General features: G+C 44.9%; 1 protein-coding gene across 4 annotated transcripts in view; it reads left to right on the top strand.

Annotated features, from left to right (window-relative positions):
- The first annotated feature begins 420 nt into the window (after positions 1 to 420).
- Positions 421 to 26,496, top strand: part of LOC118776668 (microtubule-associated serine/threonine-protein kinase 1-like) — a 49,810-nt gene continuing 23,734 nt past the window's right edge. For 2 of the 4 annotated variants that reach the window (XM_036527172.1, XM_036527159.1), the window contains exons 1-2: positions 421 to 1,773; positions 10,666 to 10,697. In XM_036527172.1, coding sequence (XP_036383065.1) covers positions 1,735 to 1,773; positions 10,666 to 10,697 — 71 coding nt within the window. In that variant the 5' untranslated portion in view covers positions 421 to 1,734. Of the gene's footprint in view, positions 1,774 to 10,665; positions 10,698 to 14,576; positions 14,883 to 26,496 lie in introns of those variants that run through there. The other 2 variants (XM_036527163.1, XM_036527180.1) reach the window with 2 other exon arrangements.

Raw genomic sequence — 26,496 nt, 5'->3', positions numbered from 1 at the left:
AAAACACACATTTTCTTTTAACAGAAACACGGGAAAATGTGAGTGCTAGTGGAACCATACTCAGTTCAAACGAATGCTATGTGTTCTGCATAAAATATCTCTATATCACGGTTGACTCCGAGTACCAGGCTACGCATCAATTGGTCTTTTTTGAATAATCTGAATTTAATGTCTTAAATGTTGCAGAAATCGGTAACCCTTTGTTGAATTATTAGTTTGGGTTATTATAGCTGTCTTGCATTCAGCAATGTTGTGCAATTGTTTTAAAGTTATGAACTCGTTACAGTTCATGGATAGCAGACGAGAGCTTCACTCATCACACGAACTGAGTGGCTCGTGCCCCGAGGAGTGGAGACGTGATGAAATCTGGACTCGTAAGGGTTAAACGTGTTATCGCGTTCGTCCTGTTCGATAGGAAGTGGGAGGTAGGGAATGAATAGGAAATCGTTCTCGAGGGATAAACAACATATTTTGCCGAATTAGGCTAAAGAGAGCGAACGTATCAAGTGTTGCAAATTCAAATGTGGGAACTGCTCAGCCCTCAAACGAATTGAACGGATCCGCACGAAGCAATAATCTGGGGGATTTTAATCAAGCGAACTACCCCACAACCGTTTTTTTAATGCATGCATTTCTAGCACGGATGAACACGCGTCATCATATGTAAAAACATGTATGGTTTTTTTTTTTCCTCCAGAAGGGAACCATTAGCTCAACCGACCAGTTGTGTGAAATGAATTTGCTCTCTCCCTGGAACGCGCTGGAAATGTATGCACGTGTGTCTTTTGTCAGATATTAAACTGTGTGTGAGGCTCACACACACCCAGATCTTAATGCATTAACACAGCAACTCCCTCTCTGAAGGATGTAAACATCAATAAATAAATACGTTACGCGACAGCAAAAAGGGGATTTGAAGCTGTGTAGTTCACCGGTTTATGAAACGAACGGATCAATGGAGCATCATCAATTCACTATCTTGAAGACACTGAACGTTTAAAATGTCAGGTGATCAAGAAACCTCAGTGAATAGGTAGCATTATTACTTAAATATATCTGCAGAATTACTGTAAGCATTTTCATTAACCCACATTTGTGTTGATGCAGCTCGGAGCAGCGCTTGGTAGCTGAGGCATCACGAAATGGATGGAGCGACCGTAAAGGAAAGTACACAGGGGAAGGGAAAATAATGCTAAGCTATCAGCGGAGACAGAAGAAACTGGGATGGAGTGGCATTGTCAACAGAACCGTCTTTTTTTCGTTCAGTCGTCGTGACATCTCTTTCAAAAACAAGTAGCATCGTAGATGAATTATTGAATTAGTAAAGCTGCTAACGAGCGTTAGTTATTTAAATAAAAACACCGGGAAGACTTACCCCAAAAGCAAAGAGGGGGTAATTGTGGTTGCGATACAGATACAAACAAAACTGTAATAATTTTTTATCGATACTGGGGGTTTATTTCAGAAGAAGCTTTCGTTTGGAATCCCTAAGTCATTCGGCTGTGTTTGGGACACACTCCCATAGACTTGCTTTCTCAGCAGTTCACAGTATGCCAGCGTTTGCGCTGTGGGCTTTTTGGCTCGAGTTGAGCATCGGGGCTGTGGCACTTGATTGAAGTCGGGTCGGCCGGTGCATGCCGCAGAGCCGCGCGGGGACGCCTTCGGAGCCTTTGGTGAAGAGCGCAGGAGACTGGTGAAGGGTGAGCTCCCCGGTGCGCGTCCAGCGATCGTGCCATGGATGACTCGGGGATTATTCGGCGCCGGAGGTTGCAGGTGAGATGCTCGAGCTGGCCATGTAATAGTTAAATTAGATTGTGCCATTTTCAACTTTTGAAAATTACATGTATTTACTGTTACGTTTACGTAGCACCGCCTTTTAGTCAATTGAAACTGCAGTAATTATGATGGAGCATAATGTGTTTTGAAACTGAAACGAGATAGTCTATTATAATAGAATATCCTTGTTTATTGGCTACATCTGCATCATTTCATGCGGGCCCTAAAGCAGCGTATATTTCATTGTAGAAGTTTATTTTTTATAGAAGCAGATGCTGTTTTAATGGCAATTAATTAAATGTGATTGAATGAAAATAGGTTAGGGACTGGAAAAAAATGCCGTGTGGTCCACTTTGAGGTGATCAACTATAAACGTGCAATTTCTAGTTAAAAATATCCGCTGACAGGGAGAAGCACAAACTTAAACTGAAATATCAGCTTTAGGAGACATGCCTGAATTGCAGTGGGGTTCCCCAGCTACCGCCCACTGAATATCCCGTTGACAGCAGCTTGAGCCGGGACACCTCTGATTCTACGGCATAAAGCAGCCGGGGCTGGGCATCAGCTGAGAGGGAACAGCACAGAGACTTTCATCTCATGTGGCTCGATCAGTGTTCAAAGGCAAATGGTGCACACTTGGATTCACAGAGATCTCAGGTTCAGTGCTTTTTCCCCATTTCTTTAAATCCAGACAAAATGTTTAATTCCTGTGAGTACATTGCAATATGACTCATAGCACAGAGGTTCTCACCTTTGTACCCCGTACCCAGTCAAAACTGTAGCCATGGGGATTGGAGTCCCACCAGGCATGGTCATGAGCTCATTGTCATCCTGATGTGTCATGGGAAGGATGACTCCCTTCCGCTGAAGTTGTCAATACCCATATCCAGGAAGGCAGGTCTTAATGCAAGAGGAGATGGGGGAAGGGTGAGCATTTTAGCTCATAGCAAGGGTAATGGTAACCTAAAAGCTTTGTGCTGTGGGGAACTCCTAACAGCACAGGGGCAGATCTGTTGGCAGACCTCAGTAAAGTGTCCATTAAAGCCCTGGCTGGCTCCTCTCGCGGCGCCAAATTGTGAGACAATCAGTATCTTGGGAGCATAGGTCAGTACCATGGGATACCGCCCCAACATGGAGTGTGATTGGTTAGAAATGTGCCCAGCAGGTTTCTGAGCCCACAGTGCACTTAGCCTTTACTGTTTAGATTCAGATTCAGAACAATGTAAAGTGGAAGCTTTCCTTCGGCTTCATCGTGCATTAATATGAAAACATCAAAAACCATCGAGACATTAAATTCATACACTCCCGCAAAAACACATTTGCCAAAATACAGTATCACAGGATTTAAGACACCTACTAGATGGTTTGCTTGTTTTGAACATCCAAATTTACATACTAATTATGCTTGTACGTGTTAAAAGAAAGCATTCTCTTAACAAAACCTGCAGATCGTGGCTCACACCAGAACTCTGTATCTTCCTCAGAAGGGTGCTGCATGACCTGCTGTATGCATCATTGCATTTTCTTTATGCTAAAGGTTGCCTCAGCTAGCTTTTAGCTGCAATGCTTACACTAAGAAGTTTCCTGCCAGACAGCTGCTCCATTCCAGATCACCTGGTTGTGCTGAATGTTTGATGAGTGACAGCTTATTTTGGCAGTGTGGCATTTAGATTATTGACTTTGTGCAGCCTCTGCTACATTTCCCCATCATTGTTATATGTTTTCAGACAAAATGATGCGACCAATATTCTGCTCTGGGCAAACAGCCCACCTAATTCATTTTACTACAGAGCGGGCATTTTCTCCTAAGCACCAAAGTGCATGAAGTCATGTGGCCATTAATAGCCTTGTCATTTCTCGTTACAGGAGATGCTTTAGTATTTGTCGTCAGCTCTGTCTGCTCCGGTTGTCATTTGTCATCCTGTCTAATTATTGCAGCCTCTCAAAGATTATTGCCAGGAAGTGGTTGGGTGGGTGGGGGGGGGGGGGGGGGGGGGACAGATTTCTTGTGGCACCACACCTTTATCTGTGTCCTGACACAGGCACCCAGTCCAGCGAATTGTGTCAAATTGTGTGTCCCAGACACACTTTTTCGCAGTCAGCTCTGAGAGGCCTTTTCTGAGGACACTATATATATATATAGCAATACTGGGTCATTACTCTGCCATGAAAAAAGACTAACATAAGCAAGAAGAGGAAAAGAGAATTGCACATAACTGCTAGAAATCACCAAGGGGCTCTTTCAACAGGATGAAACTGCTTGAAAGCTTTGTGTCATGGCAGGTTCACTAAAATGATTACTTGTGTCTATTTAAGGTTGTAAAAACACCCAGTCTTTAAATATCTGTTGGGTGGGAGGAGGGGTCTGTGTAGGTGGTGAAACTGCAGGAATGTTGGAAGCTCAGAGAGTGTGGACTCTGTGCGTACCTGATGTGAGCTGCGGGTGTTTAATTTGTTTCGGATATGTTGTGCATGTGTGTTGCATGCATGCTGCGTGCATCTCGAACGTGTTGTGTATGTTGCTGCTGCATGTTGTATGCCGGATGCTTCCTCACAGACACACCACCTGTGCACTTGCTGGGGATTCTCTGCAAATTCCAAAACTGATGCTGCCCTGAGCTCCTGCTGACACTGAATGCAAGTGCATTTCCTGCCTGGGCTGGGAGTCAATGGCTGATTCACTGCTTTGTCTTTCTGAGTTGTGTGTTTGGTCCCCGTTCAGCGCGCTGGCCCCAGCTGGAAGCTCGGGAAAACAGTTGCTGACTGGCACTGACCCAACTGTGAATCTTATTGAGCCCCAGACGCAGATAGGGAGAGGCTTATCTTGTGCTTGTGCGTGCTTGCCGTGTGTGTGTGTGTGTGTGTGCGCGCAGTGGCTGTTTTCAGTCCTCGGTGTGTGAGCGTGTCATTACTGTTGAGCAGTGCCCACTCGTCACCCCCACCAAGAAAGGGTAAGAAAAATGACAGGGTACCAGCAGCCTTAGAGTGTGAACACACAGCTCCCAGGTGAGCATATGGATTTGCTCCAGCATTGTTCATGTTGAGCAGTAACTCACCACTTTCCAGAGAGAAAACACAATTAGCCCCTCTAGACCTGAAAGTGACAGAGAGATGTCTGGCGCCACGGAGGAGGGGAGAGGAGGGGGCAGGAGAGGAGAGGAGGGGGACGGGGAGGACCTGAACAGGGTACAAAGTGTACCTATTTTATGATGTCACAGAGCTGAGGATGCTGGGAGAAGGATTGGCCTGCATATCATTAGAGAATGCTCGAGAACACAATGATGTTTTGTAAGAATGTACGTAACAGGGTGCGGAGCGACCGTTCAGGCTGAACAACACCTTTTAATTCATGTACACATTTAAGCCTCAGAATCCCAGAACTAATACTTACAGAACTGCCATGTGCCAGACCACTGCTCCGTCCACCCCAGCACAAATCTTCCATCAGTGTCAGGTTGTAATGTGTGAATAGGGTGTGGGTCACAGTTTAGTCATGTACTGGAGTCAGAGGTTGCCAATCTGAGCTGTGAAATCATTGTCACTACCCCCACCTGCCTCTTTTTTCACACATTCTTTATTGAAATGCATTTACAGGATCATATGGACTGGACTGTGAGTAATATAATAAAATGTCATTCTCATCATCTTCTAGAGTAAAAAATTTTTTGTAGTGCAACATATTGTGAATTTCATTACGTTTCACTGTAGACCCAACAAGTTGCTCAGTAAATCAGTTAATTATTTGTAGTATTTGTGCAATACTGTCCCTTATTCTAACATTTCTGATCTCCCTCTCCTCTCTCTCCCTTTCTTTTGGCTTGAGAGTCTTATTGATTTCGGTATGTATAGAATAAGTATGGTTCATATCATGAATTAATATGACTTATTGATGACCTTCTACGATGAGACATGACAAGGTTATTAATGGCCACATGACTTTGAGATCTCAGGGGTTTAAGGTCAATAAGCACAATTTATTTCTTTGTTGCGCTAACAGTTGTCAAAATTAGTGGTGGAGGCGCGTGCCTTAATAACTATTCATGACATGGTATATTGATGTTTTTGGGGAAGCAATGGACAAAGCATATTTGAAAGAGAAAAGTGTAATGAGCTGGGCATGTGCCCGTTCTGATCCCCCATTGGCCAGCTGCATGTGCCTGTTCTGATCCCCCATTGGCCAGCTGCCTGTACCCAGGGAACACGCTTGTGGCTGTGTCACACACAGTGATATCACACGGTCACAGCACGTGAGGTCACTGTCTGGCTGTCAGGAACTCTCAGCAGACCAGGAGGGGTGCACAGGGGATGCTGCCTGGAATGATTCACTGTCCTTGATGTCCTTGCGTGCGCACTCCGTCTCCTTGGCATTTATTTACCTTTCAAGAGTTCATCCTTCTAAGAATAAAAAAGCCATGATGGCCCTCTCTTGATGCGGTGGAGGTCAGAGACGAAGGCAGCTTTTGCCTCTTCAATGCGATGTTAAGATAGCATCAGGGTTAGGGAACGGATTACAAGCTAGGCTGAAGGATCAACATCAGCGCACAGAGGGAGTGTTTGGAACGATCAGGTGACGTCCTGGTGGTTCTTGAGCACTGAGTCATCTTAGCATTGTTGTTTTAGCAGGTTTCTCTCTTTTTCTCGCCCATGCATTCCCTCTCCCGCAGCCTCGTGGCAGTGACTTCTCTCTCTCTCTCTCTCTCTCTCTCTATCTCTCTCTCTTTCGTTTTTTTTGTCAAACTAATTGGGTGGTTGTGTGCTATTTGTAGATATATTCCTTTCATCTCCATGAGGCGCTGCGCTCTGTCGAGGGTTTGTCCCTGAAACACAGAGAGAGAAAAGAAATGAAGGTAAACCTTTGCCCCGGGGAGAGAACCAGCAGCAGCGGTTTCCCAAGGAGGGAACACAGTGTGACAGTTAACCCAGCCACTACATTCATGGCTCATCTGTAGAAAGTAGCGGGAATATATTTCCAGCTGGAACAAGAGAGAGGAGACACCAGCAAGAACAACAAGGGAGTGCTGGGAGATCTGTCTTAGTCGACTGTAATGTAATTAATTCACACTTTCTGTTTTCAATGGCAGACAGCAGGAAAACAGGGCCTGTTCTCCTCCACATATTAGCCAGGATAAAGTCCCTCTTTATGATGGGCCAGGAAACGCTTCTCTCTCTCTCTGTGGTAATGGGGGCAGGAGCAGCAGGCAGAGGCCGAAGAGGGTCTGGGTTAATCTCGCTATTAAAGAGGACTTTTACCGGGGGAGGGATTTCTGTGACCTCAAGGACGGACGTGGAGACGAGCTGTCTGCCGGTGTGCCAAAGGAGGCAGAGACAGGGACACAGGGAGGAGAGCTGCTCTAGGAGGCTTATTTGAACGTTATTTGAAATAACCAGGCTGTTAGCAGAATCGATTGACCCACACTTTATTTTAGAGGAGGCTGGGGCGATTCAGTTCCAGGACGGTGTTTCCTGTGCTGTGGGGGTGGGGGAAGGGGCTCCAGATGATTGACTCTGTTTGAGGGAAAGCAGTGATGGACTCCTAAGCACTGGAATACTCTCAGCCACTAAGCCCACCCCAGTGGTAGAAGATGCTACTTTGACTCAGATTAGCATCAGAGAACAGTGAGAGGTGTGAGTACTCAGAGGAGTGTTTTTTTACTGTTTGTAAGCATGACTCTCTCCAGTTTCGAATACCCAGGCAGCCTTTCATGTTGTTTTGTAATATACAGTAGACAGATTCCCCAGAACGTCTGGCCCAGTGGTAGCAGATAGAGATTGAGCACATGGTTAAAGACAGGAAGCTCCAGGGAAAGCAGTAGGAAAAGGCTTTAGAGCATAAGAAATCCTTCTCTCACCCTAAGTAACGCAGAGACCAGTTTTGTGATGCAGAAAATGTGCACACATTTTAAGAAATAAGGAGTAATACTCAAAAATCTGATTTTAAAGGCATCTATCCAAGTTTGTAGAAAAAGGCAGATTGTTTGATAGAAAATGCTACCTTGACAACCACTAAAAATGAAAATGGAACGAAGCAAGTACCATTGTCATATTTGGCAGAGCTCACAAGCACCAAAGTGCCTGGAGACAACGCTGAGAGAATTATGTGACAGCTCTGTCGGGGAAGAAGCACTTAGAGGGGGACGTTAGTACCTGTTCCTTGTTATAATGCAAATGCAGCACTTCTGTGAATCTACTATGAAACTGAATAATTTCTACAAATTGCATTTTGGCCTCATATCTGAGAGTGGCACTCATGGCTTGTTTCCACTAAGCCATGTCCAGGGGCACGTTAACGTGGTACCGCAATTGTGTTGGTCTCCATTTATGGCAAGCTCTATATAGATGAGGTGTGATAGTTTCAGGTATAGCTGGCAAGTTATTACTGGACGTGGCCAGAGTATGGTGACACCACATTTTGTGGAAGCAGGTGTGTCAGTGAAACCTTATGACACCTTATGAAACCTAAGGAAACACAACATGATGTAAATGATGTGGTCTCCAACAAATATAACTTTCTGTGGCATCGACTGTAAGCTCAAAGTGAACCTCAAAATAAACATGGAACATGTTCATCTAGATGGATGAGGTTACCGTGCAGTGGAACATGTTCTTTGACAACCACTGGCAGAAATGTAGAATGCTGTCTCATTGTTTCAGATATCCAGAGGCCATATCCGTAACAATTACTGAGAGCTACAACATAACAAGCTAAAACAAAACAAAACTGAGAAAAAGATGCCACCTGCCAGCTTGCTGAGTACAAAAAAAGACAACAAGGATAAAAAACAGAATAGCTACAAAAGGAAAACAAACACTGTGACGAAGGTTAGCTTGTGCATTGGGAGCCAACCAGCCCTTTAAAACACACAGCACAGGTGACAGCGATCAGCGCCAGATTGCAGTGAAGCTCCCAGCTGTCAGGTAGGCGGAGTGGCAGCAGGTAGGGACTCCAGCACAGACATCTCTCTCTGGTAACTTACTATAAGTACTAAGTTTTCAAATGAGTCATAAACACATCAGGTTTTGGTCATTGGTTTGCATTTCACAGGTGCTGCTTTGCACAGGCTTTGATGAATATAAAAACTGTGCTTATTAAAACCTTTTTCACAAAGTTTTTGGAACATATGGAAACATATAACATTCCCAGATGCTTCATTTTGTTTTCACCAAATCAAAGCTGCCATTACTTAGTTTAGTTTATTAGTTTATTTAGCAGAGGCAATGCACAACACATTAGTTGCACCAGGTATAGCCATGTAGCTGATTTGCATCTGCATTCCCTGGGCAAGAAGCACATTAAAACATTTAAATACATTACAACACATTATACAATTACATTATCCTCTTGCCGTCACCAATATTTCTGTTTGTTTCTTTTTTCATCTATGAGGAAAATATGTAGTCACTTATAGCTGCCCCTCTTCCTAGCAACACAGTCACTTACAATAAGTGAGGGTAGTAACATTATGAAGTATATAGTCCTGTATTAAGGTTCAAGTAAAATCATTTGTATCATCTGTACCTTAAGCTATTTGTTATTTTCTATTTCATAACCAGTTCATTAAACTGGATCAGTTGGCACAGCAGAATTAAGCGGATGTGGAACATTAGCAAAATTATACTAACCACATGTAATAAAGAAGAATAATGCTGACTCACTGCACTCCAAGGATCCATTTCATGTAATGCCATTTATTCATTTATTCTTTTCCATCTCTTAGCAATTTAGTATTTGAATGCATTTATCAGTAAAAATATGTTTTGTAGACGTGAAATGCATCTGAAATGGTATTAGCCAGATGTAAGATGTTGAGCTCCTGGCTGTGTACACTACCTTCTTGTTCTGACTTTGCAAAATGCATCAGTCCATTGGGCATTTTAACTGAACATGGATGTGAGACTCATCCGAGCTCCAGATGCCTTTCTTAAAGCTCAGCCGCTGAAAAGTCACGTAAAAGTGATTGAATGCATGTAGGGGCTGTCCTTCTTATGGGGAAATGTGTCAGGTGTGAAACTGTGTCCTGCACAGTGTGGCAGGTTTAAACGTACCCTGTTCAATAAAGCAGTAAAAACCTGAACAATCAACAGTGGGAAAATGGCTGATTACGGTGCAATAAATTCCACTGTTTTTCCCTCGGAATGTAACTGTCTAATTTCTGAGAATGCTGCAGTGATTAGACAGCCAGGCTTTGGGTTGTCTTGCCTTTACTGAACCTGTCCAATGTCCGACCGGTACATCTTGCACCTTCAGCTTTGACTAACGTCTTTTCTGAGATTTTATGTTAAACATTCTAAGGCTGCTAGGAGTGAATGCCTAAGATGGAGAAGGAGTTATGAAGCACTTCTTCTGTAGCCTAAGGGAAGCTCTTGACTATTCAAACAATTGCCCATGAGTAAGCACTACTTCCATGGTTTGAACACAGCTACTGATCAATACCAAATAAAGACTTCAGAGGAGGCAAAATCTAATCTTAATGGAAGCAGTCAGCACTTGACCTCATATATAAAATCATTCGCAGCTGTTCTTTTCTCCTTTTCATTTTTATGTTACATCAGAGAACAAATAAAACTAGTAAAACTTCAAAACGCTTCTGTAAATCAAAATAAATTTTAGGCTTAGGGGGCAATAAGCAACCATGATTAGATGTCGAATGCTCAGTGAAGCTCACTTGGTATCCAGCAGCCATTCAATGAGCCCTGACTGTTTCTCCTCTTCCTTAGTCCCACTGGGTTGCAGTCAGGTCCTAGATGCATAGCGATGCTGTCCAGGCCCAGACCTCATGTTTTTGGTTTGTGTGGAAAGAAGCGTTTAGCCTTGGTTGTTCTGTTTATCTCCTGATAACCTACAGTACCTGATCTTCTTCTCTGTCTTCTTTTCTCTCTCTGTGTTTCCAGAAGGATCTTCCTCTGCCCCGAAAAAGCAGCAGGTCAGTACACTTTCTCTAATTTTAACACTGAATTGGATTCATTGCAGTCTGCTATGTCCTGTTAAGAAATGGATACTGTGGATTGATCTGTTACAGTGTCTGGGTGTAATCCTGATCTTCTTTGTGTTTGATAGCACAGTGCACATGATTATAAGTATAACTGATATCAACTGCTTAAAGTGATCAGAAACACTGGAGCGAAATTATTCCGCCGTTTACCTATTCCTTTTGTAAGAATCAAGCAATCAGTGTATAAGAATCACTTTGGGCTCACTCATAACACATGATTCTCAGTTCTCCCAGTGTAATGGGTCATAATGAGATAAAAAGGGCCTTTATAATATGAATAAATTGAGAAAAAAAGTGGATCTCACATTTCTCATGATGGATCTCTCTCTGCTGATGAAATAGGCCACTTCCTTGACTCTTACGCTAGTGTTAAGACTGACCAAGAGATGCAGCTGGGAAGTTGGGCATTCCACAGTCTACACTGTCTAAGATTCTAAAAGAGAGGGGGGATCTTGTGAAGAACAAAGTGAACAGAAAGCGAACATAAACCTGCAAGGCATCAATGATTTAGGTGGCACTTCTCACACTGTGTGGTGAAGTGTGGTGATTAAAGAATGACTGCACCATAGCATTGTAGCCTACACAGGACCAATTATCATGGAACACTCTAACACTTCCGTAATTAGCATGAGTCACATTATTATTCTGTGTACAGCAGACATAAAAACAGTTAAGAACAGTCATCATGGAATTGTAGCCTGAACAGCACCAGCTACTCACACAGCGACACTGCAGAATAACTAATGAGTCATTATTTTTATACTATTTAATAAGGGATTATATATAAACACTGTACTGTGTAATGCATTTGGTTCCATCTGTTTTCTTCCAATGCTTTGAATTATCTCAATACATTTCTCACTTAAATAAGAGAAAAACTGTCCATTATATCCACCCATTTATAGTTTCACTTTTAAAATTCATCCACTTGTAAGAATCAATCATTCCAGGCAAATATAATTCTCATAAGCAGAGCACACTGCATATTTTAAAGCCTGTGGTAGCCAAATGAAAAATGGAAATCTAATACAAAGTAGAGTTGGGACAACAAGTGGAAAACACTTCCTGAGGGTTGTGTTCAGACAGAAAGGAGGTATTGAACCACCATGAGTCCAGATTTTAGATCCTCCATCCTTCATATAAATATGCAACGAGTGCACATTAACAGTTTTTATAGCTTTTCAGCTTTTACAGAGCCTAAGACAGTCATGGTTGCTTAATGGCAATATACATATTAGTTTTATGTGAAGTAATTACAAAGTGTAATCAAAAATAAAAATGAACAACAGTAATAAACTAAGCAAACACCAGAGTCATATAAATATGATAATACAAGCACTATGATGATATGATTACAGTAAAAAAATCATAGAGTTTAATTATTTTATGTTACAGGATTATCATTAGAAAAAAAATAAAATTGTCAAATTTATTAACAATAAAACAATGATAACGTTAGGGGAATTGAAATTTCTGTTTACCATACAGTCATTCTGGTTAAAATGCAGGGAACTTAAAGGATGCCTCATTACGTAGTTATCCTAGATGAATCCTAAATCTGTACAATTCATATATGCATGGTGTCATTCATCTTTCTTTTTATGTTGTGTTAAAAATACTTCTTGCTTTATTTTATTTAATGAACTTTGGGAAGGAATTGTTTTAAAGAATGCAAAGCAGAATTGTGAAAGAATTTTTTCTGGTCGCAGTGCCATTGCAGTGCAACAGATTTTCCAAGCCTGTGTGTGTGGAAATCAGCAGGCCGGTCGCTGGCCGCGGTGCTGAATCTTGCCTGCTCTGCTCCACTTGCGCTCAGCCAGGCAGCTCTGATGGGCGTGAAACGTGCTGCACTCACTTGATTGCTTCTGCTAAATTTGGGCGGCCAATGCACAGATACTATTTACCTGCACTGTTAGCTCACACGCTGTTTACCCTGCGCGGCGAAATGGGGATTAGGGCTGTTTTGGCCGTTGAAGATGGAGGTTTCTTTTCAGGTCGTGTTATGTTTGCTTATTCATATTAGAAGCAGGTGGTTCTATTCCACCACTAACCAGCTAGCAGCGAGCTGCCCCAGAGCAATGCTGAATAAGAAAGGGAATTTACTGTTTGCAGGCCTTATATTGGAACAGGTCACTCACTAAAAGCTTCCTTTCAGGAGAGAGACAGTGAGGGTAGGTTTTCCTTTTACCTGCATTAGTAATGTGATATATTTAACACAGCAAAACCAAAACATATTGCAATGTAGTATGTCATTATTTTTTCAGATATTTCTACTTGCTTTTCTACTGAAAATTGCTAGTATAATTATGTGTTCCAGAAAACGCTCTCTACTGAGTTGTAGGATTGCTACGGTGTTATTCCATTCTTTGTTTCAGTATGCACCTTTACCAGTGATAGCACTGCATTTAAGAACGCTAGACACGTTATATGCTGCACTGAACGTCTGAAGAGAGAGAGGAGTTGGTGATTAAATGTTCAATACAGATACAGATGTTCACACTGCAGCACCTGCCTCTTTGCTTAACTGTGTTCTCAATTATCTGGCTTACCCAGCCTCTGTTTCAGAGGCAGTCAAATAAGCAAGGGATTACTGTGATGTGGTAATAATCTACAGACATCCTCGGTATGGGTGTTTACCTTCATTTGCTAATAGCTGTCTGTGTGGCTTCATTGTGATGCCTATGAGTCCGTGGGAGAGGGCCAAGGACGGCGCCGGCGTCTCCTCAGAGCTCCTCGTCCTGGTCTGCGATCACAGCTGGGCTCGGTCAGTGTGGCAGATGTGGCTCCGTCTCCCTTGACCCGTCCCTCAGCTCATTTCCCATTCCCCCGCTCGCCGCCGCCCACCTCCGCGACACGGCGCTGAATAGGATCGTGCTGGAAAATGAATGGGAAATTGAACTGCGGCGGGCAATGTAGAAGTTTAACCCCCGCGGCTTTGGTTTAGAGCCGTCTGTTATTTTCCCCAGATATTGAAAAGAACATCCTGACCGGCCTCTGGATTGTGCGTTTGGCACATTCTGTTCATTTTGATTTACACCAGCACATACAGAGTGTACTCTCCTATATTAGTTTTAATGTCTCTCTGACTCGACTCTGCAGCTACCGTCATATTCATAGTCGTCTTGCACTCATGTATTTTTCATTCTCTCTGACAGTACCACCAGTTTCATATAGCTTTGAATAATTCAGCTTCAGTTAGCGTGGCAATCGTCAATTGATATTTCTGGTAGCATTTGAGAGCAGGCGATATAATATATCGTTCCATTCTATTCAACGCTTTCACTAGGAATATTTAAGGCACAAAAAAGATACAGGAAGGTTGTCCAAACCAGATCATTTTTAAAAAGGAAACTAACTTCCTGTTCTTGGAGGCCTTTTCTTCTCTAGCTCTCCAAACACATTAGACATTGAAGGGAGTTTTTAATTAAGACACAATTGCTTCACCAGTCCCTCCCACTGCTCATCAGAGCTCATCACCCTCCACACCACCACCTGCAGCCAACCATCACCATAACCCCTCCCTCTCTCTCTCTCTCTCTCTCTCTCTGTTGCTCAATCTCTCCCTCCCTCTCTCCCTATCTCTCGCTCACTTGCTGTCTCTTTCTGGCTGAGTGCCCCCTCCCTCTTTCTTCATTCACATTTGCATTAGCCCACAGTCCAGAGCCCCGCACTCTGCCTCCCATTTGCTTTTAACAGCAGTAGGCACGCACACACCACAGACACACAAACACACACACACACACACACCCACGTACGCACAGTCAGCCCTCCCATTTTTTTTTTTTTTTTTTGCTGCCTTTACTTCCTGCCTTGGCACGTTACCCTTGAGAACAGACCCACAATTCCCTCTTCTTTTTGTTTTTGCGAAACTGAGAGCAAAGGCAGTCCAGTCTCTCTCTCTCTCTCTCTCTCGCTGTCTCTCATTGCTGACATCCCTCTACGACTCTGCCAGACACTCACACACACAGACGGACAAGTGTATATCTAGGGAGAGAAAGAGCTACGATGTCATTTTTGGGGGACCCTGCTGCTTCCTGACTGCCCGAGCGGGCTCAGCTGCTCTTGTCTGTGGGTGCCACCGTTCTTCGCCAGCAACATGTTTCGACGCACAAAAAGGTAAAAAAAAAAAAAAAAGATACCTACAGATGAGGCTGTTTCTGACAGACTGGGCTTCCCTCCCACCCCCCTCTCCTTGCTCTCCTACTTGTTTAACTCATGTATCTGTTGGTTTAGCCTGTGATGGCGATGCTGTTGTCGCGATGCGTGCTGTTGTCCCTGGCTCCCTGTCCTCCTGCTCTCCCCTCCTTCTCTCTGTCTTGCGCTCGCATCTTCATCTGTGGTCTGTCTCTGTTATATAAGACTATCTTTCTGTTTGTGTGTGTGTGTGTGTGTGTGTGTGTGTGTGTGTGTCTCTTCTTAAGATGTGAGACTGTTACTCTGAATGTGTACAATGTGTACCTCTGCTGGGTGACAGTACATTATCTAATTTTAAAAATGACACTTGATGTTTCTCACTATGACATATCATCCTGATTCATAAGGGCAAGCGTGTGTTTGTGTGCGTGTGCGTGTGTGTGAGCGTGTCATTTACACCATCTTGTAAGCTTGTAAGTGTAGTATATGTGTGTAGTGTCTTGGCAGCTCAGCAGCATGCATGTGTGTGACTGTGTCTGTATATAAGTGTGTATGTGTAAGTACTTATATGTACGTACTTATATTTATATGTAAGTACGCATATGCGTACTTACAGACTGGAATCTGGGCTGAGAGTATGCAGGCAGTGTTACTGATTCTGGGCACAAAAACTCTATGTATAAAGGCTGTGTCAGTGGGTCTGTGAGTAAATGCTATATCAGTGACTCTATGAGTACAGCTGTATCAGTGGCTCTGTTGGGGTGGTGAAAACTTTCTGCATAAAGGCTATATCAGTGCCTCTGTGTGTAAAGGCTGTATCAGTGCCTTTGCTGAGGGGGTGTGTCTGTATAAAGGCAGCATCAGTGCTTCTGTGCATAAAGGCTGTATCAGTATCTCTGTGTATAAAGGCTGTATCAGTGCCTTTATTGAGGGGGTGTGTCTGTGTAAAGGTTGTATCAGTGCCTCTGTGTGGAAAGGCCATACTAGTGGCTCTGTGTGTAAAGGCTGCATCAGTGGCTGTGAGCATAAAGGTTGTATCAGTGGCACTGTGTGTAAAGGTTGTGCCAATACCTCCTTTGAGGGGGTGTGTCTGTGTAAAGGCTGCATCAGTGGCTGTGAGCATAAAGGTTGTATCAGTGGCTCTGTGTGTAAAAGTTTCATCAGTGGCTCTGTGCATAAAGGTTGTATCAGTGCCTCTTTTGAGGGGCTATTTCTGCGTAAAGGCTGCATCAGTGGCTCTGTGTGTAAAGGCTGTGTCAGTGGCTCTGTTTCAGGAATGGTTTCCTGCTGTAGGGTCAATGTGGCTCTGTGTGTGTTTGAAGGACAGCCATTCTCACTCTTCAAGCGCAGTCATTCTACAGCATTTCATTCTGATCTTCAGTATCTGACATCATGTCCCGTGCACATGGGAATTGGTCTTACGCCTTTGTGCTCCCATTATTGCAGTGTAATTATTCTGGCTTGTATGGTCGAAGATAATGAACAGGAACGTGTCCCTGTGTAATGATTTCATGTCTATGACTTGCCGTGCATCTCAATATATTTTCTCAAAGACCTTTAATATAGTAATACATGACCAGCATGTATGTAGTGTGCTACATCTGTGTGTTTAAAGTACTTAATGGTGTGTGTGTGTATGTGTGTGTGTGTGTGCGCAAGTTTGTGATTTTATGTGGTGCTGTGTGTGATTGTGATTGTGTGATTGTGTCTGTGTGTGTGTGTGTGTGTGTGCATGCACGCGGATGTGTTTGTGTGTGTGTGTGTTATTTGTGTGTATATCTGTGATTGCGCGTTTGTGGGCTGTCTGCACTTGGCAGTTGTTTTTTGTCATTCCTTTCATTAGAAACATTTCTTTTTGGCTCTGACACTCTTCTGTTATATTATCCAGTTAAGGTGGTGGATAAACGGCAAAGGAAAGGGGAGGAGAGAGAGCGGATGAAACGATATGCCTTAGGTAGTGTCTCGGCCTACATTTAGGAGCAGCATGGTGGGGTTAACTGAGCCTGCAAAACAAACACACACACACAGTCTTACACTCTCTTTCACCACCAAAGGGCTTCTTTCTAGCCCCCCCCCCCCCCCCCCCCCCCCCCCACACACACACACACACACACACACACACACACACACACACACACACACACACACACATACACACACACACAGTCTTACACTCTCTTTCACCACCAAAGGGCTTCTTTCTACCCCCCCCCCCCCGCACACACACAAACACACACACACACACACACTCTCCCTTACTGTCTCTGTCTCTCTCCTTTCAAAGGCAGAGAAGGAGGGAGGGAGAGAGAGAGAGAGAGAGAGAGAGAGAGAGAGAGAGAGTGTCCTGGGATGTGTCAGTGTTCCATCCAGGCACATGTGCATGCATGTGTTTTTCTTCTCCTTGTGTGTGTGTGTGTGAGGGGGAGAGATGGAGAGGGGGAGAGAGAGAGAGAGAAGTGATAATCAGGCCTCTGTCCCCTGGCTCTGTGCTCAGGTGCAGCTCCGTCAAGCCAGGAGACCAGACTTGAGAAAAACATCCACCTCTCTTTGAATCCTGATGCTGTCTTTCAGGAGTACGGGCAGTTTCCATTTACACAGCAGTCCACCAATTAATTTGACATCAAAGAGGGACAAAAATGAGGAGAAAGACATCTAGGTTCAAGTAAGGATTCCAGTTCTTGGTGGACTCCTCAGGGAGCCCAGGGGTTCCTTCAGTAAGTGCTTTTTTGGCTGTTGGATTTTAAGAGGATTTTTCAGTGTTTCGGCTGGGTTTCACTTGAATAGAGATCATAATGACTTCTGGTGAAAGCAAGGGACTCAGGGACCCCACAACATTTTTGATGTCTTAAGGCCAGTAGCGGTTTATTTGTGTACATAACTGTTGAGCACTCTTTATTCAAGGAAAAGTCTTACATAACTGAAGTGGTCAAATTCACTTTTTGGAACTGAAAGCTAGGAGCTATAATTCAGTTGCATTAGCCCCTATTTTCTTTTCTCCCCTGCCATTTTCAAACAGTAAGATCAACCTACAGTATTATCTTTATAGCCATGACCTGTAGGTCCACTGATTTATGCTCATCTCTCGGTGTTTAAAAAGAGAAGGAGTGCTAGAGAATGTCCTGGGCTCGAGGGGGAGTGCTGCACAGATGTAGGCAGATACAGAGGTGTGGCTCACCTGTCGGTTGTGTCCGTGGGGATCAGGTTAGCACTGTGCTCATTTCAGACAGACGGTGCTTCCCTGAGGAAGGATCTCTTCAGCAGGGATGGACTGCTGCATCCAAGTGCCTGACACACATAGCTTTTTGTGTCCAACTCCACACATTCTTTCATGGAACTTTACAATATATAAAGCGAGCATTTTCTGGACTACATTTCTGCTTTCTGTTCCTGTGCATGGAGTTCATAACCACTTCCCCATGTCCTAAAAAATATTTGCAGTTTGTGTATGTTTGGTTAGTGACTCTTTTTGGAGGAAATGAGTATGATTAATTATGGCTAATATGTCGAGGGACATTCCTGTGGATTTTCCTGAGAGAGCGATTCGTGAGAACTCTGATGATACTGGGCAATGCACGACTCTGTGAAACAGGAAGCAGCGCTGAAAGAGCCAAGGCAAAAAACTGCACAGTTGCCACAGACCTGTATTTAAACCACTGCTGATTGGGCGGGTGTGGCTCATTAGCCAATCAATGGCTGGCCTTTACCCACACACATTTCTCACGTGCACACAGTAGAAATTACAGTTGGAAATCGAGGTGACAAAATACAGACATTTTGTATTTTGAACAAAATGGAGACAGAATGTCCTCAAAATGACAAACACTTATTTTCATTCACTCAGTTTAAAGATACTAAGGATGTGCCTCTGACAACATTTTAAGACATTAACAATTAGTGATAAGGGAAGAAACATCCCAAGCACAAGCACACAGACTGTTGGCGTTATTATTACAATGTATTATTATTAACGTGGTCACAGATCAGCGATGTGTCAGTCGAGATATAACACAACAAACAGAACAGGTGTCTGCTCAGTGCCTGCAGACTCATACCTTCAACTGCATGTGATTGCCATTGGTCAAATGCAAAAAAGCTGAGAAAGAGCTGAACTGTGCCAAACCAGTTCCTGTCACATTCATCCAGGGGTCCTCAAAGACATGCCCCTGGGCATTTTTGTGCCTGCCAGAGGTGTCTGTTACGCCCCCGAAGCATAGCCTAATAGGATAAAATTGCCGGTTGAGACAAAGCCAGACATCTCCTTTTACCTACGTTAATCTAAGACATTTTGTGAATGAAGCACACACAACATATGAAATAGTTAAATTAAAATGTGTTGGTTAATTTTACATAGGGTGAGCAGATCATTGGTAGGTTTTACCAGCTGTGCTCTGATGAGGCCAAATTTATGCCGGTGGATAAATTATGTTGAGGGCCACTGTTTTAATCACATACATGACATAAATTTTAGTCTTAGTTAGGGGACCTTTCTGAATGTGTGCACAGGTCAAAGCTCACCCCTGCTTTGCCTGATAGGGTTTTTGTGATGGAGGTGCTCGTTTTGCGAGTTTGCAGTTGTCAGCGCTAATGAGACCCATGTGTGAGGGGGTGATGTGTTTATAATAGGACATCCCTGGTGGCGTTTGGACACTATTCCCTTGCTGAGAGCCAGCCTGGCGGAGTCTGCAGTGATGTCACGCCATAGATGGCACAATGTGGAGCCTCTCTGGGGTGAAAGTGGATGATTTTAGATCTTTCTGACTGGAGACAAGGAAGCGTAAACTAAAAATGTTTGCGTGAAGATTTTTCTCTATCTGCCTCCATCTTTTCTCTGTCTCCTCCCTGCCACATCTCCTCTATTTCCCTCTTTCCTTTATTCTTTGTTTTCCATCCCCTTCCCACTCCATTTCTTCATCTTTCCCACTGTCCATCTCTCTCTTTCTTCTTTCCTTATTCAACCTCTGACAGAGACTTTAAGCTACCACTCTACCACTGCCACTCCAACACCAGGATCCCCCAACAACCTCCATAATTTCTATTCGTGTCTCTCTCAGGCCACAGTGCATAGCAACAAGCAGCCACGTGATTGGAGCTTGCTGTATTAAACACCCCCACGGCCCCCCAACACCAGATGCAGACACTCCCCGCAGTCTGCTCCCAGCCTCAGCCCCAACTTCTCTCTCCTCCTGCTCCCTTTGTTGTGTACACCCATACTTTCCTCGCAGGCTTTTTCTCCGTAAGGGTGCAGGAAAAATGAATTACGCGGACAGGGTAGCTTTCAATGAGGATTGCAGCGGAAAGCAGAGCAATAATGGGGAAAAAAAAGCTGACGTGTTGCCTGCATGCCGTGCTAATGCACGGCGGTCTCAGGTTTGTTGCGTGCAAGTTTACGGGCATATGCTCCAGGAAAGAACTGGGGCACGGAGCTACATGCTGCGCTAAGCTCTAAGCTCCGGGGGGGAAGTGCCGTGTGGCCCTCACTCTCCGCGTGACGGGGGCCACGGCCGACATCGGGCTCCTTTAACAGCCCGAGAGCATCATGTGACAGGAATCCGCTGCCGCTGAAGCCTCTGTCAATAGCCTAATGATCAGAAGGGCCTGTCTTCCGTCTGCCTGGTGACTCAGCATGCTGACCATGAGCGTGGACTGTGGTGTCTGGTTGTGCTCCCCTCCCCCCCTCCCCCCGCCTCAGGGTAAAGGACACTGTCCCTCTGATGGATGTGTGGCTATGTGCACTGTAGCCTTACATGCACAAGTCCAGGCACCTTAGGTGTATTCACAACCCTCCTAAAGACTCCTGCTTCATTGAAATGTATGAACTGAGGTTTGTGCAAACATTTAATGTGCTGTTCTGTCAATTTATGTTTATATTTTTATTTGTGTGCCCACCTCTCTCCCATTGGTATTAGCTCAGTCTGCCTCATTAAGTTTTTCAAGATTTTCTCTTTGTGGACGTGGCAGTGAGCTTTTTCTAAGCGGGCGATGTCATTTTAAAAAGCCATTAACAAAGCAATAAAACTTAATGAAATTCAGTTTGTTAAACACAATCGCTGGCGATCTTTAATGCGTCTGTCTGCGGCAGGAACGATGCGATCGTTAACATGTCTCTGAGGTGTCTCGTTTGCCTGCTAATTGTGATCGCCTTCTTCTCGCCCTCTTCCCTCTTCCATCTTGGCCCGCGAGTGGCGGAGAATAAGCAGCGCTCTTTAACCCGCTGCTTCACAATGCGGCGTGTTTTTTAAAAAAAAGTGAAACGTGCTGAAGTGTTTTCAGAATCGCCGGGCAGTGAGTCAGAGTGGAAACACAGCTCAACTTCCTCCCGCTCGCTCCGGCTCTCCCGTACACAAAGGCAGCGGCGAGGGATGTGAAAGGATGATGTGTTGGAGAGGGGCTGCCGAGGCCTTTCTGGGGAAGTCATTTGAGAAATTGGAGACGAGCCACTTCACTTACTCGTGGCAGTTCGTTCAAAAAGAAAGGACAATCATGATTTAGGCGAACACACACACACACACAAAATGTCACACATACATAGTGGCACAGTCTATCTATGTGAACATTATTGTGGACACATAAATTAGGTACCTGGGATGTCATTTTAGATAAACTAATAAAATGTGTTTATGTATGTGTTTGTGTCTGGTTGCATCTGTGTGTGTGTGTGTGTGTGTGTGTGTGTGTGTTTGTGCGTATGTGTATGATTGTGTTCGAGTATCAGTGTTTGTGTGTGTACATTTGCACATATGTGGAGGCTGGAAATGGTGTGTGTGCTTGCGTCTGTGTTTGTGTGTGTTTAAATGTGTTTATGTGTTGGGGAGAGGTTGCAGGAAGCTGGTCTATTGATTTTTCCGCAGCCATTTCAGTTTGGACCGCTTCATTGGATAGGGTGACATGGTGCTGTGTGGAACGGGTGGCAAATGAGCATCACCGTCTCAGAGAGTGATCATTAAACCAATAATACTCCCCTCTGAGTGTTCCCCTCACACAGCCACCTCCCGCTAACTGTACCCGTGCCTCGACCATAACTGCAATGGAAAAATGGGATGAACAATTGCATGTTAAGCAGCAGAATTCCAGCTGAGAAATCTGTTTCACTGTGGTGCTCTTAAGAACATGCAGTGCGTGCGGTGTCCAGTATATAAAACTGCTTGCCAAAATGAAAAAAGATGCTATGAACAAACCTTGGCTGGCAAGTGTGTTCTTAGACATGCGTATGTATTCTTATGACTTGGCCTACTTTACCGGAGCGGGATCATTTCCCATCCTGTCCTTGTGAGCAGGGCATTGTGGCCGTTGTGATCCGCTCTGTTCTGCGTATCCGAGAGATGAAAGACCCTGACTTACACCTCACTGCCCACCAAAGAGGCTGCTGGGAGATAATAGCTCATTACGGCCTTACACATTCCATTACCGCCGCTGCACAAATTCAGCTTCTGCCCCCCTGACAACTTCCAGATTGGTCGGAGCCGGGGAGACCAGGGCACACGGCCACTTACAGGAGAAGGAAGGAGGAGGAGAAGGTAGAGTGTGAGAGTTCTCTGGAGCATCAGTAGCGGCTTCCCCTCCTCTCTGTAGTGTGAGAGAGAAAGAGAGGGGCTTGTAATCCTCAGCTTTCAAAGGCTGTGTAAAAATAGGCTGCTGTGAATGCATTAACACGGCCCCCGTTGTGTGCGTTCGGTTCGCTGAGGAAGGACGTCCTCGGTGCTCAATCGGAGGCCACGCTGGAGATAGAGCCACAATATTTGAACTTTGGACTCAATTGACTCTCGTGTCAATTGAAAGGACTAGCAGTCAGTTTTATTTTACCCATTCAGTCCGCTGTAGCTCTACAGTAAAAAGCTTGCTCTTTGCACAACGCATTACCCACAAGTCAAACACGGAACAATAGCGTGCCTGACTGGTTTAAGTGAATCATGTTGCACTTAAGGGATGTGAGTGCACTGCACTGAATCTGCATGTTCGTCTTTGTCATTTGATCGTCTGATGGGAGCAGCAGATGTATGGAGGCACGTGCTGATGTCAGAGGGCATCGGTGGAGGTCACATAGAGTGGGAGGGTCTTATTCTCCAGGCCCCTGAAGATGTCCTGCTCTTTGTGTGCCTGAGTGTCAGAGAAGCTCAGGGTTTCCAGCTCTCCGCAGACAGACCAAGCGTGATCTGTGCCAGTCCTTGAGCCACGGGGGACCCCAGGACGACTGTGACCCTGACAGAGACTCCTTCTCAGGACTCTCCAAGCTCAGACTGCAGAATCTGCAGAGCTTGCTCTCCTACAGCCGCCCTTCAGTGCCTGAGATGTTGAAGCCTCTGTGTGTGGCAGAAGTGCAGGGAGAAACTCACAGAAACCGTGCACCCACATGCTCATGTTTATATCCACTGTCAGCTTTCGTATCCTTTTTCAGACTGGCTGGCTTTCAGAATACACAGCGCGAAGACGTTTGCGTTCTTTTACGTCTTCCTTTTTTACCCTTGGTCATGATAAATCACCGCCGCTTGTGAGGAATTTTAGTGGGATTTTCCTCATCTCTGGCACAGATTCCTCCTCTTTAGTGGGGTGTAAATTCTTTATGGATCTCTCATCTCTGCCTTTTCTTCCTCTGTGACTCAGAGGAATAATTAACCAGCTACCCCAGTGTGGAGAGATAAGAGAGAAAGAAGCAGAAGAGTGGAAGAGGAGGAGGAGGAGGTGGAGGAGGAGGAGGAGGAGGAGGAGGAGGAGAAAGAGAGAGGCAGACAGAGACAGGAGAAAGAAAAAGACAACAAAAAGAAACCAAGAGAGACTCGCAGATTAGCATATTTTTCTGTACTGGATTTAACCTAGTTTGTTTATTTGCTTGTATTTTGTTACAGGGTGTATGTGTCATGATCCTATCAGTTGGTGATATTGATGGTAATTGAGTTTGACAGTTCATATTTTATTTCAAATGGCACAAAGAAACTGGGGCAAAAAAGAGCAATGGAGTAGAATGGGGTAGGGAGAGGGGGAGAAGGAGAGAGGGAGAGAGGGAGGGAGAGAGAAAGAAAGCACTTCAGCTGTGCAGATGTCTCTCTCACGGTGGCCTCTTTGAGACAGAGAGAGCATTAGTGGGTAATGTCATTAAGTTACATGAAGCCGCCTGGATGTTACACATTTAAAGACTAATGCGTTTCCTTTAAATATTTAAGTATGTTACATTTTTTTTGTCTGCATTTATCCATGTGCTATCTCCTCAGCTTGCTCAGCTGGAGAACTGATCACAGCCGAGTGAGATCTCTTACACAGAGGCCATCTTTCTCCTTATTTCAGTCCCATTAAAGTGTCTGTTTATACTGCTCATTGTCAAAATTTATCATCAGAGGCATTCCTGCTGTCTGTGCCTTGCGCCAAACTATTGCAAGGGTTCTCTTTCTCCCCTTTTAATACATTTTCCAAGTTCCTTAAAAGAGGTTTCCCTCTTTCCCTCTCTGCAGGCAGTCTGTGAATTCCGTGTGTTTTCCTGCAGTGATGTTGATTATTCAGACCGGGATCTGATATTCAGTGGGGCAAAGACGATGTATGGATGTTTTTTGAATTCCTTGTGGTTAAGCCCTTAAGGCAAAACAGGGTCAAGTCTGGAGCCTCTAAAGGCCACAAGCTTTACGGGCGCAAACAACACCTCTTTGCTCCTGAACCAAACAAAGACTGACAATTTTCTCTGCTCAGAAAAGCAGAGACTGTGTTGTCTCATAGTGTTTGCTTTGCTCCCAAGGAGCCAGCACACTGAATTAAAAGGGATGTCAGAAGGGAGCTGATACATGGCTACAGCTGTAGTGTTTAATACCAGAGCTTATTATTTTCAATATGCCTTTTGTCATTATTTCAACAACTTCTCCTGTGCGGTGCTGCTCGGCACTGGTTGGACTCCCATGGCACTGCTGCCCCAGGATGTGCACTCAAATCTCCTACTGTCAGGGGAAGGCGTCTGAAAGACTCTAAGTTTAGCACCACCTGAACTGACCTTTTTAATGTGCGGTGCATTGGAAACCTGAGGCAGAACAAAAGCTGCTGTTAGAATCGAGCCTGCTTAATGCCTGATTAGACTCAACTTTATTTTAAGTTTATATCAGCTGACTTAAACCACAGAGTGCATCTTCTGCTTTGTGCGTGCGTGCGTGTGTGCATACTGTGTGTGTGTGTGTGTGTGTGTGCGTGTGCGCGCGTGCGCGTGTGCGTGTGTGCGTGCGTGCGTGTGTGTGTGTGTGTGTACATGTGTGTTTGTGTGTGTGTATCTGTGTGTCTACACATTTGTGTGTGTACACATTTCCGCGTATGTGGAGGCTGGAAATGGTTGCATCATTTAGGCACCGGGGCATGATCTTCTCCATCGACTGTAGACTGGATGCGCAGTTTAAAGCCTAGATGAGCATGCCCCCAGAAGTACTCCGTGTACTCTGATCCTCATTATGCGGCACCAGCGAAGAGCCAACATGGAGACCGGGCTGCGCACTCTGAATAGGGTGATCGTGCAGTCCCTAACATAATGGCTAGGAAGCGTGGCACTGCACACAGAAACACCTCCAGAGTCCCATAATGAGCTTCTTTTGTATCAGAGGTGCTGCAGCAAAATGCCACCATTTGCATGACTGTAGCAGGCGTCTACCATGATAGTGGGTGGGAGTTTGTGTGTGCGTGTCTGTGTGTGTGTGTTATATGTAAGCGCCGCTGAGGCCTGTGGAGCTCCCACAGTCAATTCTGTAATGGCTTTAGCGTCACGCCCCTCTCTGATGCAGTGAGAGTGCTGACCGGCCTCAGAGAATAATGCGCTCAGGCAGCCTGACAAGTGCTGCGCGATCAGCCCATTTTGTGCGGCTGCGTGGTGGAGGAGCCGCTCGCTTACCGTGGGAGACACGGCCCGTCTCACTGCGGGCTCACGGAACAGGCCCGATGAGCTCAGTGGATCGATACCCGCCCTGTCCGAGCTCCAGGACCGGGGCAGTGTCTCTGCCGCTTGCAGGCTGTACTGAGTGATTGCCCCTGAATGTGTGCTGCACTGTATAGTCCAGAAAGCGTGCAGAGCATACATGTATCGCTTTCTATCGAGTGCGCGTTGATAGTGAGGTTTAAGTATTTGGTTGTGCTGCGACAGGGGTATTTAGATCCGCTGGAGATAGATCAGACAGGCCTGAGCTTCACAGAAGGAGATACCGGCCTGTGTTTCACAGAAGGAGATACCAGCCTGTGTTTCACAGAAGGAGATACAGGCCTGTGTTTCACAGAAGGAGATACAAGCCTGTGTTTCACAGAAGGAGATACAGGCCTGTGTTTCACAGAAGGAGATACCGGCCTGTGTTTCACAGAAGGAGATACAGGCCGGTCTTTCACAGAAGGAGATACAGGCCCAAGCTTCACAGAAGGAGATACCGGCCTGTGTTTCACAGAAGGAGATACAGGCCCAAGCTTCACAGAAGGAGATACAGGCCCGAGCTTCACAAAAGGAGATGCAGGCCTGTGTTTCACAGAAGGAGATACTGGCCTGTGTTTCACAGAAGGAGATACCGGCCTGTGTTTGCTCTCACATGGCAGCGGCTCTCCTTTATTTCCTCAGAGCTGTCAGTACAGCGTGGCGGAGTCAATATTGAGGTGATTG

This window comes from Megalops cyprinoides, chromosome 1 (assembly GCF_013368585.1).
Source record: "Megalops cyprinoides isolate fMegCyp1 chromosome 1, fMegCyp1.pri, whole genome shotgun sequence".
Lineage (NCBI taxonomy): Eukaryota > Metazoa > Chordata > Actinopteri > Elopiformes > Megalopidae > Megalops > Megalops cyprinoides.
This window is presented reverse-complemented; position numbering and strand designations above follow the sequence as displayed.